This window comes from Lacerta agilis, chromosome 3 (assembly GCF_009819535.1).
Source record: "Lacerta agilis isolate rLacAgi1 chromosome 3, rLacAgi1.pri, whole genome shotgun sequence".
NCBI lineage: Eukaryota > Metazoa > Chordata > Lepidosauria > Squamata > Lacertidae > Lacerta > Lacerta agilis.
The window spans coordinates 87,863,541-87,881,134 of record NC_046314.1 but is presented as its reverse complement, the minus strand read 5'-3'; the positions used below and the strand labels follow the sequence as shown (position 1 = coordinate 87,881,134).

Genomic DNA, 17,594 nt, shown 5'->3' with positions numbered 1-17,594 from the left:
CAGACATTGACATGTACTACAAACATCACAGTTAATTCTTCCCTCCTGGCTCACCTTTGATCAAATCCTGTCCCCTCCTTCCCCCTACCACCTGTGCTACTCAGAGTGGAGCTTCACTGGGAACTCACCTGCTCACAGCCTGCTTGAATTAGCAAATGGACTGAAAAAGGCATGATGTGTTCTAGTGACTTCTATGATGAAATCACACCTTGGGTCTGGCTGCAGAGGCTTTACTTTCACAGTCCCATCAGACACACACAAGTGGGCTTAACACACATGATATACAAAGGACAAGACATTCCCACACAGCCAATTCAATCCCACGAGAATATGTGATGTACATATTCCACTGTACAATGGAAAAAATGTGTGCTATCTAAGTCATACTCAGAACAGACCCTTTTTAAACCTACAGATTTAAGTTAGTCATGGGTTAGGCCTTGGCCAAGTCAAGGACTTCATGTACTTTTTTGTTGCATGTTAGATGACAAAGTAGTTGTTGTATTCTTATCCATTGTGTACATACCCCAGATTTATGTGGTCTAGTTTTGAATGTTTACTTTTATGAATCTATAGCTTTTTCTCTTTTTTACCTTTCCTTTCATTCCCCTTTGTTAACAAAAAGAAAAAGTGTGAACATAACAAAAAGAAAGAAAAGAAATCCTTTTCCACACAGGTAAACTAAAACCCTGGATAGCTGCTGCCAATCAGTGTAGACAATACTGAGTTAGATAGACCAAATGTCCAACTCAGTATAAAGCAGCTCCTGATATTCCTTATGTATTCCTGTATCTATATATAAATGTATTGTAAGCCTTGTAGATTTTTTAAATATCATTTATTCAATACATTATTTTTATAAAAGTTTACCCTGCAAAATTTGCTCCATCTAGTGTTAAAAAGCTAGACGCCTAAGTGTATGGGGTTTTTTCTTTTTCTTAAAAAAAGAACAAGACTGCCTTTAAAACCATCTTAGAAAAATAACTTTCCCTGAATTCATTTGTAACAAAGAAGCAAATGGAACATAACCCAAAGAGACCCAAGATCTGACACAAAATTAACAGTGAAATGCTATACATGTCTACAGAGAAGCAAGTTTGACTGAACTCAATGTGACTGATGATCATAGGACTAAAACAGTCAGACAAATTAAGAGCAATTTTCATTATCATCTATTGCAAACATACAATGATTTCACATATCTTGATGCAGCTAATCTTCCTAAGAAGCGGCACTTTCAGTAGGCATCCCCACCACTGGGAAACAACAGCCCTGTTTCAGAATGGTGCACTAGAATACAGTACATCCTTCACTCAGTGTGCTGGGGACAGCTATACAGGTACTAGAATAAAAATACTGTATGGCAAGATAAAATCCAAGCCTCCCTCCCTAGCATGGTACTCTTCAGACAAAGGAAAAAATATAGCTGGTGGAGAAATCTTACTCCCATTTTCTTATTAATAAACGAAACTGCAAACATTTGATTGCAAGGAAACACAGTACCGGGGGGGGGGTTACTAATTTTTTTGGCTCTATCCTCCTTCATGTACCAGTCATCCAAACATCTAGATACTTGGTTGGGGCGGGGGGACAACCCTGAACGTACACCCTTGTTTACTAGAGCATTCGCAAGCACATCAGTTTCCCTACACGTACCCTCAAATGTAGATCATGTTCTAATTTCAATGTTTTCCACACAAGAGGAAAATCCTGTAGGAGATTTTGCTTAAGGACCAGCTGTTAATTTTAATATACTTTATTGAAGAACTCTTGCTTCCTACTTGCTGCTACCATGGAGCCCAATTACAGTGGTACCTCGACTTACAAACGCTTCAGGTTATCAACTCTGCTAACCTGGAAGTTAACTCGAGTTGAGATCTTTGCCCCAGGATGAGATCGGAAATCATGTGCTGGCGGCGCAGCGGCAGCAAGAGGCCCCATTAGCGAAAGCACACCTCTCGTTAAGAACAGTTTCAGGTTGAGAACGGACCTCTGGAACGAATTAAGTTCATAACTAGAGGTACCACTGTATTCAATTAGAACTGCATATACACAAACAGGAAGATGGACCATCACCAGAGCTGTATGACCCATCAGAAAGGAAAATTACACTGCCATCATATTTCAGACTCTTTACACACTGGCTTTGTTTGCATGTAATACTAAACCATGGTTTAGTGCTGTGTAGATGAGCCAGAACAAGCCTGAGTAATGAATTGGGCTCACACAATTTCCCCTCCTCTTCCTGTGCACGTGGATGATGACTTCCACAGGGTTTAGTTTCATTTTTACAGAACCTTGGTGTAGCATTTCATTAAAACAAACTCTGGAAAGTTTCATAATTAAGTCAACTTCAAACCATGGCTTATCCACATACCACAGGGCTCAGGATCCTTTTTTTTGGCTGAAGTTGACAGGTGGGCAGGCCCACCCACCAGCCTATCACCTGACATCATAGTGACCTCAGCTGATGCCTCTCTTTGAAGCCCCAATTGTCAGGACTTCAAAGCAAACCATGGGGCTTTCAAACAGCCCTTCTTTAAATATCCTTGGGCAGGGATGTTTATTAAGGGCTTTCAAACATCCTCCCCCTGCTGTTTGTCCTTGAAACCACAGAGGCTTGTAGGAAAAGGGGGGGGGGGAGATTGGAGGCACGCTCCCATGTACTTGGAGGGTACCTCCACCTTGCTCCTTCATACTTCCAAAGTTTGAATGCCTTGAGAAAGGCACGTTCCAGCAGCTGATGCGATGGGAACATGCCTTCAAACACCCCCCCTCTGTGTGTCTCCTTTAAACAGCATACCTTGCTTGAACAAAGGAACAGCCGAGACCTTTGGGTCCCCAGTTGTTTCTTTGATGTTAGGCCCTTACCAGCCACACATATAGCATGTAGGGGGTGGGTGGGGGTGGCTTCTTGAAAATGGTCTTATGGGCCCAATAGGGAGGCCTGGTGGGCCTGGTGGGCAACGTTTGATCTGTGGGCTGGATAAATAGCTTAATTTTGTAGTTGTTGGAAAAATGGAAATATCTACTGCAGTTGATTAATTTTAAAAACCATTAGCTTCAAAATAATTGATGCACATACCTTGGTTAGTATGCAGAAACAGTGTCTTTGCATACTGATAAATCAGGTGCAATGTTTAATTTTTACTGAAGTTTAATAGAAAAAAAATTGTAGGGACCCAAGGAAGTCAAATAATTTACTAATATTTTCCTGTAAGCAGGTGTAATATGTCCCAGCTCCTGCCCACCTAGCAGTTTGAGTGCACGTCAAAGTGCAAGTAGATAAATAGGTACCACTCCGGCGGGAAGGTAAACGGCATTTCCGTGCATTGCTCTGGTTCGCCAGAAGCTTAGTCATGCTGACCACGTGACCCGGAAGCTGTACGCCGGCTCCCTAGGCCAGTAATGTGAGATGAGCGCTGCAACCCCAGAGTCGGACACGACTGGACCTAATGGTCAGAGATCCCTTTACCTTTAAGCATTTAAATAGGATCCTCTTTTGCTTGTTTAGTTAGAACAATGGCAAATTTTTAACGGGCAAAATCAGCACAGCAACCCTAATGTGGGGAGAGCTGTCATTTACTATGTTGTGTAAGGGGGGGATGCTTGAAACCTACAGAATCATGAAAATATGAGGAAGAGGACTGTGTGTCTGGTATATATCATGAGTGAAGACCACAGGAAAGGGTAATCCTTTATACAGATAAATCCTGGGCTGTTAATTTTGCTGACTGCACATATGAGAAAATAAACAATGAACTTTTTCCTAGCACCTGCCGTGATCCTCTCTTCTTTCATGTCCTCTAGTATAGCTCAAATAATTTAGAAAAATATGCAGGAAAAGAAAACAGAATGCTTTTGTATATACAGCAGGGAAGAACAGATAATATGAAGATTTGGAGAAGAAACAAAAAACTGGTGGGACACTTGTGTGCCCTGCAGACAGAAGCAACAACTTGGCCCAGCCTGCTATTTTGCTGAATACTGAACTTCAGGGCGACTCACCCTTTTGGGACCTAGGACACATTTGGAAATCTAAGAAACTGTTGTGGTCAAATTTCATAGGCAAATACTGTCAATGCTCAGAGCCTACCCCCCCCCCCAACAACAGTTAAAACACCTACACCCGCCAAACAAATACAACACAGACTAAAAGCAGACCAGCCTTAAAAAAAAACTTTACCCCAACCAAAGCAACCCCCCCAATCGATTAAAAAAATGGGAGGGGCAGGTAGCCTTGGTCAGCTTCTGCATTTCACCAATGGTTATAACTGTTGCAAGAAGTATGCGTAAGCTACCATGAGGTTATTATATGGAATGACTTCTTTAACGTTGGTTCTGAGTTTCCATATCATTAATTAACGTAAACCGTGGAACTGGTGTGTCCAACAGATGCAGCCATTGACATTTAACTGTTAAATGTTAACCTTTTATGGAAGTAAACTTGGGCACTGCCAGTGACAGGTCACCTTGTGGCATCTCTAGTTAAATTGATTTTAGGAAGAGGTCTTTCCAAGCACCTATTGCGTCAGAACCTGGGACGCCACATCTAGGCACGATAGATGAGTTGGCAAGATGGGAAAAGGACATAAGGCAGCTTCCATGTTCCTAAGATTTGTATTTCTCTATTTTTATCACTTTCAAGCCCCTGCCCATGAAAGTCACTTTTTATTTCATTAAAACCTTCTAACAGTTCAACTCCAATTTATATCACAAATGTATGCCTTTATGTTCATTTTATCTACTATATAGTACAATACCTCTATGTGTGGACACACTCTCATATACTTACCATAGGTAGATCTTTGAGGATTTGTATACCATCTCCTGGGCCCATGTGTGCTATGTGGTTAAAGTAGTTGGATTAGAAATTAATTTATTTCTCATTTCTGGATCTGTAGCATCTCCCTGCAAGAGAGGATAGCCAGGTCAGGTATTTTGTCCATGAGGATATTCGTAAAAATGGTGAAATATATATTTACATACATATTCATATAAGTACTTTAAAACATAAATAAAAAAAAATATCTGGCCAGGTTTCAAAGGAGGGCAACTTAACTTATGGTGTTGATTCTATGCCAGCTCTCAGCCTGATGAAAGGGGAAAGGGTCGGGAAGAACAGAAGTTGGTTTTAAAGCCTTAAAAGCCCATGCCCGTAAAAAAGTCCATAGGGCTACTGAGACTCAGAGAGGGAGTTGAGACAACATTCAAGAAAGGTGCAGTTGCGGGTTCAGTGGTGACCTGGCACTGCAAGGATGGAGGCAGAGGTGAAGGACAGAAGAAAAAAGAAGAAGAAGAATTAGAAGAATATTGCACTACCCTTCATATTTAACTGTCACAATAACTTTAAGAGTTTGTAAAGGAAGGTGCCACTCTATTGCAGGATACAAAGTAAATGCTTTAAGAGTTCTCTGCATCTTTGAAAATTAGCCAATCCTACAATAAGTGCTGCTATAATAGTTTTACAGAAAGAAAAGCAGATCTGGCTACCTTTACCAGTGAAAAGCAATTTGTGAACAAGTTCCGTTCTTTACTATGTCTTTCCTGCAGTATATGTAAACTTCTATGGATGGAAAGAACACTTGGCCAGAAACACTGAAATATCAGTCCTGTGCTTACTGAAAACATTTTTCTTAATATTCGAAAGGTTTGTAGTTTTTTCATATACCCCAAGACACCATTTTGCAAGGTGAGCCATTTGTTACATAGAAGCCACACAATTAAATAAATAACATCTAAATATTGGAGGAATGTTACAGAGTATGGGATGAGCATTGCCAAAAGTACAACAGCAAGTACTAGACTTTGAAAGTAATATGTATGCATAATTAGCAATGTAATCCTCTTTTGTAAAAAATTTTATTATCAGTCTTCATATATACAGTATATGCACACACACACACGCAAATGTACATATATACAGTACATGGAGGCATGCATTCAGAAAATTACAGTAATTGTTTTGCACAAGGATTTAATTTTAAATGGACTAAAAATTTTAGATTGGTGTTTATACAAGTATATACAAAGAATAAATGTAAGGGAAGAGAAACAAATGTCTGTTCTAACAAACAAGAAAACTACATTGACAGCAGACAAACAAGTCTTCAGGGCCTACAGGCATGTACAGAAGACAAGTACAGGTTGAATACCGACCTCCTCTGTTGCATCCTCTCCTCCTCAGGCACTCTGAATGAGTAACGGCGTTTATTGTTGATATTTCGGACCATTTGCTTCCGGCTGTTATCGGATGTCTCAGGAACCACCAGCTCATCACCCTCTAGGAAAGATGCACAAAACCAAACAGGTTCCATATTAAGTTAATAATAAAATGGTTAAAGTGTATTAACCAATGTATTTTCCCTATTCTGGGTTTTTATCTAAACAGAGCCCCTGGGAAATTATATAAACCAACACAAAAATAATATAGGAAGAAGAAACTGTAAAACACTATTTCTGTGACTGTGATCCAACGCTAACTGTGTATCACATGCAAACATGCTTTTAAAAAGTTATGGCGCTTGCCACCCACCTTTTAAAGCTTTTTTTGGGGGGGGGGGCGGTTTTGAGACAATAAGTACAAAGGGAGGAGGGTGGTTAACCTGTTTCCTTCCTACTGCTTCTCCAACTCCAAACTTGTACTATTATATCCTTCTTGCTTTTCAAATAGTTTTCATTTTATTTTTATATAGCTTTATTCTTTTTTCTAACCTGCTCTAGGATTAAATAACTGATCCTAGGTTCTGTAAATAAATAACCTACTTTCTGATACTAGGAACATACACTCAATATTCTATAAACACTCAATACTCTAAAACATTTATAAAGAAAAATATATTCATTTATTGTGATAATGTAATCTTCACATTTCACTCAGGACAGGAAGTGGTAAATATATATGCTAACATAATTTCTAATCTTTTGTTCCCTCTTCTCACTGTTATTTACAGTGCAGGTCTTAAACGTCAATGGTGACTATACCGATTGGACTAAGTTTTACCAACCCAAATAAACATATATATTATTACAACTCGTGTTGTGATCAAGGACTGGGTTTTTCAAAAAGCGTAGTTATGTTTGTGATTTTATTGTATTTATGCAGGTGTTATTGTTAACTGCTTCAGGAGACTTCCCCGCCCCACGCAAAAAATTATTCTGTAAGTTTGAGAAAATAGCAATAAATTTTTCCATTTTCTTTATGGAAAAATAAGCAGAACCTAAAACATCTACGAATCACAAGTGGTAGGCCAGAATAAAATAACAATAGATTTTCAAGTCAGTTATGCTGCTGTACTAGAGTCTCCATAGTTTCCCAGCTATTTAGGGCACACGGTACAATAACTTTTTCATAATTTTGTTATTAACTCTGAGAGAATGAGTGTCTTTGTCAGACTACAGCTGAAATGTTTGTGAGGCCAACCAAAATGTCTTATACGAGACTGAATCAACAATGATACACAATATTTAATGGGATGGGGATCCTGTGACCCTCCAGGTGTTGTTGGGCTTTAACTCCCATCAGCATAGCCATTGGTCAGGGATGATGGGAACAGTAGTCCAGCAATGTGAGAAGAGCCACAGGTTCCATATCCCTGGGTTATATCAATACATTAATGTAGCGAGGAATCTTCTTTCACCCACCTGCCATCTTGTTTTTGAAATATATTAACCTCACTGTTTCTAGTCCAAGGACATTCAGCGATCCTTCTGTGTTCAAAGGACGTACCTGAAAGCACATGTGTAGCTTAGTAGGAATTGGCTTTAGTAAAATATTTCTCAAACTCAAAGGCTAATGATGCAGAACAATAATTAATAGTCTTAAAAAAAAAACCTGAAACTGATTAGAGAATCGGTGTTAAAACCTTTGACAAAAACCTGGAGTCATTTTACCTAAGATCTGAGATATTGTATAATTTTTTTATTTTTATTTGTTCATAATATTAAACAGACGTTCGCAAGGCATTTTTCAATAGAGGAAATGATGCAGTACAGATAAAAAAAGCAAGAAATTAAAACACAATGATCAGCTAAAGCCTTACATGTGATCATGCAATAATTCTCAATATAATAATTTTAAAAATTACTGGTGCATGAGAATTTTGGGGGGGAAGGAATTGTATTGCATAACAAATGATAAATGCAGATAGGGAATTCTTTTATAAGTTGCATTGATTGAATATGCTAACAGGTTGAAACACTCTTTACTCTTGTTGGAATCTATCCTATGGAATGGTTTGATCTTCAGTATCATTTGCTATTTACCTTCTTGAGGGGGATAGTCTGAATCCACTCCATGGAGTTCACATCAAATATATCAACGGCATTTTCACTATATACTGAGAGGTATGGGGCATTGTAACCTGGGGAGAAGTAAAATACAAGTCTGAGTAACAGATTGTGTTGAAGGTTAGAAGAGAGTTACTTCTCAATATACAGACTCTGTAGACAGCTTAACAGTAATCCTCTCTTTATTATCCTAATGATTGTGTCGAAAATGGTAAGATTTATTTTATTTTTGATTGTGAAAAAAGGATCTTTGATTATTACTGGGAAGCAAGACAATATTTACTAATCACATTCCTTCTTGTTTAATATTCATCTCAATTTCCCAGCTATTCATAGCATTTTGAACTGGTCATTTGCCTCAGATGGGGAGGACTCACCTTAGTTCTGTGACTGCAAGATGTTTCAAACTTATTTTATTTTATTTTTTAATTGTTACAGGTAGGTAGCCATGTTGGTCTGCCATAGTCAAAACAACAACAACAAAAAAACAAAACCTTCCAGTAGCACCTTAGAGACCAACTAAGTTTGTTCTTGGTATGAGCTTTCGTGTGCATGCATATCTGAAGACGTGTGCATGCACACAAAAGCTCATACCAAGAACAAATTTAGTTGGTCTCTAAGGTGCTACTGGAAGGATTTGTTTAATTTTTAATTTTGTTTTTAATTGTTGTAACTCACCCTGGAACCTTAGGTTGAAGAGTGGATAATTCTAGAAAGCAGGGTCTTGCAACAAACATTACAAGTGTATTTTAAAATCTGGGTCTGTGAATATACTTTCCGGGTGTAAAAAATGAACTGTACAGTATAATGTCAAAGGACCCACAGTTGTTAAGGTTCCCATTAACCTTGGTATACTACTGGTGAGAAACAGTGCTACTGGTAGTGGATGCTCTTGCCTAGCAGTAAAGTATGCCTAATACCAGGGGGGACTGTTTTATGTGTATGGTGCCATTTGCTTATTACCAATCATACCAAGCAGCTTTAGTCATGACAACTACAAGCCAGTGCTATGAACAGGACTATTTATGCTAGATACATAGTTCTAGAAGCAACACACAGCCATATTCTGCCATGAGACTCTTAATCTCAGGGTTGTGGGTTTGAGGCCCACATTGGGCAAAAGATTCCTTCATCTCAGGGGGTTGGACTAGATGACCCTCGTGATCTCTTCCAACACTACAATTCTATGATTCAATGATCTGGCAAGGTGTGGCACTTGCCTTCCAATGCAGAATCAAAAAACATAATCTGAAGTGGGTTTCTGACTCTGCTTTGGAGGACAACTGCTAACCATGGCCTGCCAAATGAAACACTGTGAGTGGCATTCAACTAAATCTACTTAAAGTGGACCCACAAAAATTATTGTTCCTAACTTAGCCGTGTTTATTAATTTCACTGGATCTACTCTAAGTATAACCAAATTGAATGCAACCCAGAGTTAAACTACAATTAACGATGAACAGAAAATGGAGAGAGAATCCATTGTGGGAGGGAGAGAATGGTAAGGAAGAATGTGTACATCTGTGTCTTGTTTATGACAACATGGCATTATTTTAAAAAAGCTCTTTCTTACAAATGTCTTTTGTGCATCATGTCCCCATGTAGCCTGTTGATGATGCCATCTTACAGAAAAAGAAGGGAGTAACTACCTGAATATTATCCCAATGTTGCATGTGTTCTCTCAAACCAGGAGGAGAAATGAGGCTACTGTGAACATAATGACAGGAACTTACAGGAAGAGGAAGGAGTTGCAGGCCACATCAGTTCCTGTTGCCTTGATCTTCGACCTTGGCAGTCGACATAAACCCCCACGCTGCTAAAACACAGCAGGTATTCCTTATTCGAGATCTCAACTGCACAGATGGCATCAGTTGGTTGCTGTGCAATGAACGACAGTGTGTGATCATCTGGGTGAAGCAAACTATGTGGGTTTCCTTCTCCATGCAAAGGGTATTTTAAGAATCCTGACTGGTAGCCCACACAGAGCCGCTCACTAAAGATTGCCATCCACTGGACATTCCCAGCCACTTGGATCTCTTTAATCTTTTTGTGTCGTGTCTTGCTGTGATTTAGTTCATAGCAGAGGACCTGTCTTTTCATTGCCACACACAGGCAGGTAAGGGCTCCATGGCGCACTTGCCCAGAAACTATCGTCTGGCAACCTTTAGTCTCTGCCAGTTTATAAAAATCAGTCTCTCGTCCATCCAAGGCTGTCATAGGGAATAGCCGTACATGACGGTTTCGTCCTGAGATCACTGCAATTAGCTGCTCATTTGGGATGAGCTCAATCTGATGCACTTTCTTATTGTCACCGACACGAATTATCTCTGCAAAAAATAAACACTTGTTAGTACCCATGCAAACAAGCAGTTCTTCCTTTGAATTTTTATCTTGTGCTAAAGCCCCAATACAAACTATTGCTTGTGTTGTTTATTTCTCTCTCTCATTTTGCTGGAACTGTATGAAGACAGACATGGTGTTTTTCTCAAGCCACCATAGTCTCATTTTCTTACAACTTATTTCTTATGGCTTTAACAATATTTTTTTGCTTCAATCCCTATTGCTGGGGTATGTTATGCCTCACTTGCCATAATCAAGGGGTAGGGAATCTTTTTTTTTTTTTAGTTGAGAGCCTGCATTCCCTCATGGGTAATCTTGTAATGGGCCAGAACCTATGATGCAGAGAGATGCTAGGGTTCTGAGGACCCATGGGGTGAAGCTTCATCCCTTGCATTTGCAGGTAGCCATGGAGAGCATTAATCTTATTTATCCCAATTCAGGAAGTAGTTATTGAGTCTGGGTTCCAGTCCGCCAACACAGCACAGATTGAAAGGCTTTCTTGGTAGGCGGAAAGAACTGAGAACAGTTTGACTTGTCAACTTCACAATCATGAACTAATAAAAGACGGCACTAGAAGGAGTTGACAGAACAAAATGTGCAGTTTATTATTTCAACCCCCGACATTTCAAACATAAGCCATGTTCCCTTACCATCCTTGGTGACATGAACCACAAATAACCCTTCTTCATTGCCCAGAGCTATTCTTTCGTGATCTGTAGCAGTTAAAAGAAAGGAAGAGGGTGGGTGGGGAGGAAATCCAATTGGAGGCACATGGCTAATAAGGAAGACAAATGATAATCAGATAGCGGATCAACAGGCTAATGATTAGAAAAGAATACTTACCATTCACTTCCATATATCACTTTTAAGAATTAAAAACAACATTTCCCCCCAATTTCCTAGTGTAATAGAAACACTGTAAGCACACTTAGAACCCACAGCAGTGCTGCTATAGAGGGTTAGGATTAAGTGCAGGTGTCCCTCTACAAGGTGGGATCTGTGGCTGTTGAGGTTCCTGCTGTGCCCACTGAAAGAACAGGCAGGCGAGAAACTATTGCTGGTGGTGTGCCATGAAACAGGCAATTTCTTTTGAGGGAGTGGGGATTTATCCATTGGATCCTAAGCCAGACCATTTTCTGGAGAGGGAACTGGTATCTGGCCTACTCTGCTGTACTAGCTGGCATAGCAAAAAAGAAAAAAAGGGGGGGGGGGAAGCACCCACCCAACTTCCATTAAGGTAGTAAAAGGTAAAGGGACCCCTGACCATTAGGTTGAGTCGCAGAAGACTCTGGGTTGCGGTGCTCATCTCGCTTTACTGGCCAAGGGAGCCGGCGTACAACTTCTGGGTCATGTGGCCAACATGACTAAGCTGCTTCTGGTGAACCAGAGCAGCGCACGGAAACACCGCTTACCTTCCTGCCGGAGCGATACCTATTTATCTACTTGCACTTTGACGTGCCTTCGAACTGCTAGGTTGGCAGGAGCTGGGACTGAGCAACGGGAGCTCACCCTGTTGCGGGGATTTGAACCGCTGACCTTCTGATCTGCAAGAGCGCCACCCGCGTCCCTTAGCGCCACCCGCATCCCATTAAGGTAGAGTCAAGTATTATTGTGGGGTTATCAAGCACATACCTATGATGGCTGCCGCCTGGGTGGTTTTAATGAGGGGCAAGGTGCTGTCATAGGCCTCTTTGGGAACATAGACTGAACGATCTTTGAGCTTGTTCTTCTTTAAAATCCTGTGTAGTTCATTTAGGACTCCTACCCACTTGCTCTTTTCATTCTCGCTGTCAGCCAGGATCAGGATTGAACACTTGTTACTGCATGCTGATAGCTGGGAAGCTGTAACCTGGAAAAGTGAAAGACATGTGTGTTTTTGTGCAATGTAAAAGACAGCACACATGAGGTGGAGAGGAAGGAGATAAAAATTCAAAAGAAACCAATGCACAGAAAAACAGATGCCTTGACATTTATGATCTGTTGAATATAATCTGTGCCTTGCTTGTAGTCAATCAGTTGAGGAACTCAGCATTATAGACACATTTCAAGGTGAATTAGCGAGAGTTAGTGTGGCATTGCATATAGAGTGGTGGACTTGGTTTGGGAAGTTCAAATCTCTGCTTAAGTAGTGTTGAAGCTCACTGGCTGATCTTGGCTCAGCCAGCCTCTCTCAACTTGGCTTATCTCACAGGGTTGTTGCAAGGCAAAAACGGGAAGGGCACAACCATGGATTGGATCCAAACTTTGCCTCCCATGAATAGAAGTGGTCCTGTTTTCTGAGAAAGTCTTCTGTCACAGTGGACACATCTTGCTGATGAGACAGGCAATTTTTGTTTCTCTCTCCCCCCCAGCATCCCCCTATGCCACCCAAAAATCTGCTTCGTATGGTCTTGATATCCTTTGGAATAGTGTGGAAGGTGGTGCCTGGGGCAGCAGGGGGAAGGGAAAGGCAAGCAAAATTACCCCCCTCATTCTCTTCTATCCGTGAGAACGTACTGAGCTTCTAGTGGCAAAATTTGCTGGGATAAAAATTCAACTGAAAAAATTAATCGATAACTATCAGGCAAAGCTTTCCATTTATTCTAAGTTAAATGTTTGTTCCCTTCAGACTAGCTCAGGGACAGTACCATTTCATAGACCATTAAAAATTAGTATGTTGTGACATTTTCATACTTCCTCCTAGTGTACAGGGTTTGGATGAAAAAGAAATGAAATTTCAAGGAGCACTTGAAACCACAAAGAACGACAAAGGTATTTTTTCATAATAAAGGAAATGGAAATAAAAATTAAACAACAGTATTATTTTTTTTTTAAAAATTAAACAACAGTATTGACTCCATTGTACTTATAAGCAACAGATTTCAACTTTAACATGTATTACTTACTCTAAAGATACAGGGAATATCTTTTCTATTTGCATGGATGACATCAGAAGCCAAGACAGAACTCACTGAGAATTCTTCATCCCTTTTTGAAAAACAACAATGCAAAAAATGTTTATCAGCAAACTGAAGTGCACTTCTTTTATAATTAACTTTTGAACATTATCTATTCAAATTATAGTGGAATTGCTATCAACACATAATGCTTTTTAACTTAAAAAGGTAACCTCAAGTCATTTAGGAGGAGAATGACCACCAATTTCATTTCTTTTATTTTTACAGTTGTTATTTCTGTAGAATATATTCTTTTCTACTGTCCATTGTACATGCAGCTACGCAAACGCGTGCTATCTGCTTTTTTGGGTAGTCTAACATCATGGCACAATGAAAATATCAGATTTTATCTGTCTGACATTAACCTGGAAGTAACTGCAAGGGTGGCTGAGGTTTTGTCAATAGTGTCTCTTAGAGTGGCGAAGGGCACTATTTAGTGGGAAGAAACTCCAATGAAAATCCTTTTTCTTACATTTTTTTTTAAATTTTACATATGGATGTTTTATGATGGCCTATATTCGTAATGCCTAATAAAGGATTGGTGAAGAAGGGTTATTTCTTAGACATGGAAGCTTCCATAGATTGAATTCTCTACAGTGTGAGTTATAATTGGTAGCACTTGCAGTCTCTTACATTAAAAAAAGACACTTCCTACCTCATATCAAGAACCTGACTCACTACCACACTGGGCTGGGATGCTTTTCCTTCTGCAATATCATAAAGGAAGAGCTTGAAGTCACAGACAACAGACAGAGCTCTTTGCCAGCCTTTCTTCACTCCAGCTGGTTTTGGGACCTGTAACAAAATGAATGGTACTGATATTCAAATGTAAAGAACGAAATGTAAAAACAAATAAATATATCGTTCCATTAATTAGTTCTTAGAAATGCCCTGTATATTCTCAATGTATAACCAGCAGGTCATTCAAGAGCATGCCTGCATTGCAAAACCAAACGGGTTTAATTACTGTGGCTTTCTACAAGAAACTCTATGAGGTTGCTGAGAATTCTTTGTCAAGAGATCCTTTGCCCTTTCTCAGAACTGCGGCTTCTGCAGTTCCTTTGGGAAATACCACGACAGTCAAATCAGAATAGGTTTGTAGTGTACATCTTTTTACATGAGTCAAAAGTCTGAAGAAACCTCCACGCTTGCATGCAGAAGGGCAGGCCTCTTTGCAAACATGCCCTTACTGCAAACTTATTTCAGCTCAGTCAAATGACCTAGTTACACCACTCTTTTCACTGGTCGTGTGCCAAACTCTATTTTTTAAAGGCTTGTTTTCACTCTGTCAGGCCCGGCCTCGCTTGGTTGACAGTAGCCCTGCTCCTGAAAGCAGTCTGGAATAGGGTAAATTACACCAGCATAATCCACTCCTGTGTATATGGCCTCTTACAATTTGGATAGCTGAAGAAATGTTTAGTGCGCATTATACTTAGCTCGAAGTAATAATATGCAATAAAAATGTGGGGATGGTAAAGTTTTGAACAGAGTAGTTCTTTTCTTATTCACACACTCAGAAAAAAATATTATATAGAAAATGAAAAGCCAAAATGATCGTCATTTCAATATAAACCAAGCTGTTCGATGCTGCATTATAAATTATTGTAAGAAAACCACTATCAGACCATGACATTCAGTGTTGCTATACTTACTCGGACATGGCCTTCGTAAGCCGTTCCTATGCCTTTCTGTGGATCAATACCCAAAGGACCCTTTGTCTGTTCAGGTGGAATTGGACACACCGCTGGTGCCTTGTCTGCACAGGTCACATGGCATGAAAATCCACACACTGGGAGAAAATATAGAATTCAATCAAAATATGCATTTCTCATTACTGAATGTGTAACAGATTAATCTAGTAACATATGAAAGTCATTAACACTTCTCATGTCAATCTTTAGTTACTTTTGCAATATCTGAGTTTGGATCAGTTCCAGAACTAAACAAAAACAAGTAAATAAATATTCTTTTTCAAACTGGTGTGGACTGTTCTTGCTTCCAAAAATTTAATAATCAACAGAATAATACAATGAAGTGATAATTTGCTAGATAAGATGGTAAGTCAATCTTACCTTCACAGGTACAGCCCTGTCTTATTAAGCCAACCATCAAAGATGTGCACTGATTGCATTTGGTAGGGGTATTAAAGGATTTCACTACAAACTGATGGGCCTTCGGCTGTGGAATAAATAAAAACAGAAAAAGCTTAGATGACAGGTACTTTGCTCTCCAAAGATTACTCTTAAATACAAATGCTACATGTTAAATTAATGGCCTGGTTTGCTGTGCTGATAAAAACCAGGAAGGTTTTTTTGTTGTTGTTTTGTTTTGTTCGGTAATACAAATTCCAGACTGTTCCCATGTCTAAAAATAGCCAAAGCATTATTGATTACTGTTCAGAGAATAAAATTGGCAGTCTAAAGAAAGCTGACCCATGTTTCAGCAGTCATGTCAGCTGTCTCTTTGAAAAGGACACTATCAAAGTTAAAATCATAAATGTAAAGTACTATTAAACATCTGTGCATTAACAAAAAGGGGGAAAAAAGAAATATTAAAGAAAACCCTCTTTTGTATAAGCAGATAAATTTACAGAAATGAAACAGGTGAAAGAGTCATCCTGTGTTTAAAGATACAGATGTTTATTTATTTTCTGTTAAGAGACAGACAGCTCTGCAATCTCAATGTTCAAATATCTAAGGTAAGATTGCACAGAACCAAAATTTTGAAGTTTTGCTTCCCTTAGCTATGAAGACCATTTTGTGATAAACACACTTTTCTCATCACATTAAAGTGATGATATCGGTGTTGTGAACCAGATGATTCATAAACATCCCCAGGAAACTACATGGGAAGGGCTTCAATGTTGCACTTCTGAATGATTGTTATTATGATTATGATTAATAACAATAACACTGCTGTTAACTGTTGCAAGTACTTCTTATGGTACCTTTGGCACAGAGAGTCCTGAACCAATATATGGTGACCTCATGGTTGGTGTGTGAACCGGACGCAGAGGATGATCTGAAACCTGAACATATATATGTTGAGAATTACTTAAGGTGAAAAAAGCACACCATTAAAAGGCCTTTCACAAACATAAACTTCAGCAAAAAGAGTACAAGAACTAAAGGAGGCAAATAAATGAATGATTGTACAAGTAACATGCCCATCACCTTGCTACCTAGCAAAATATTTAAACATCTTTTAAGTTCTCATTTACAACCTTGAGGTTAGCTATGCTGACAATTGACAATTGCATTTTACTTAATGATGTGTTTCAATGCTCATTGATTTAGCAAAGATAATTCCCGAATGTAAAACTTTCACCTTACAGCAACAACAAAAATGTATAATCTTTCTTTCCTTTGGTTTTGTAAATCAATAACATGAAGTCCAGTATGCTAGCTTCCTATGATTTTGGAAAGCTGTGATATTTTGCATCCATAAAGCAATTTTGGGAATTATTCTTTTGGGTGCACACCAGTAAAAAATGTCTCATTTTATCAGAAAATGACATCTGTGATCCATGTGGTTTGTTAGAGGTCAATGCAGGGAGATGGATATTCTAAGGAAATGCCCCCCCTAAGCTAGCATGCTACTGATTAAATGAAGTAGAACACCTCTGCATCAATAGTGAATTCATAGTTGTACCATAGTTCTACTGCTAACTACCAAAAAATGAAGGCCACTTGCATTGCAAAAAATCTATCTAAAACATCTTGACGCAAATGCCCTTATAGGAGTGGCAGAAGAGTTTAGCAAAGTGTGACTAATGATAATGGCTTTTGAAAAGAAAAAGATTATGTGTGGGGAAGATGAAGTTTTTTGCTGCATATTTCAACAAATGAGCGGGATAGCTGAGACACTAATACTTTTTATAAACTGGTTAAGCAATCTTAATGGTAGTTTGACAGCATCCAATCAGTTTGTAACAAATAGGTGGATTATGGCCGCATTGGTATGGACACTTACCTGGGAGTAAGTTCCACTGAACTTCTCTATAACCATGCTTAAGTTTGCAGTTAAGAA

General features: G+C 39.1%; 1 protein-coding gene across 1 annotated transcript in view; it reads right to left on the bottom strand.

Annotated features, from left to right (window-relative positions):
• The window catches only part of CDC42BPA (CDC42 binding protein kinase alpha), a 150,449-nt gene that overhangs the window by 10,302 nt on the left and 122,553 nt on the right, over positions 1–17,594 (bottom strand). Inside the window, 13 exon segments of the mRNA XM_033144641.1 lie at positions 4,796–4,860; positions 4,863–4,911; positions 6,156–6,283; positions 7,645–7,729; positions 8,266–8,363; positions 10,023–10,616; positions 11,280–11,342; positions 12,262–12,478; positions 13,515–13,596; positions 14,221–14,360; positions 15,218–15,354; positions 15,638–15,743; positions 16,513–16,593. Coding sequence (XP_033000532.1) covers positions 4,796–4,860; positions 4,863–4,911; positions 6,156–6,283; positions 7,645–7,729; positions 8,266–8,363; positions 10,023–10,616; positions 11,280–11,342; positions 12,262–12,478; positions 13,515–13,596; positions 14,221–14,360; positions 15,218–15,354; positions 15,638–15,743; positions 16,513–16,593 — 1,845 coding nt within the window.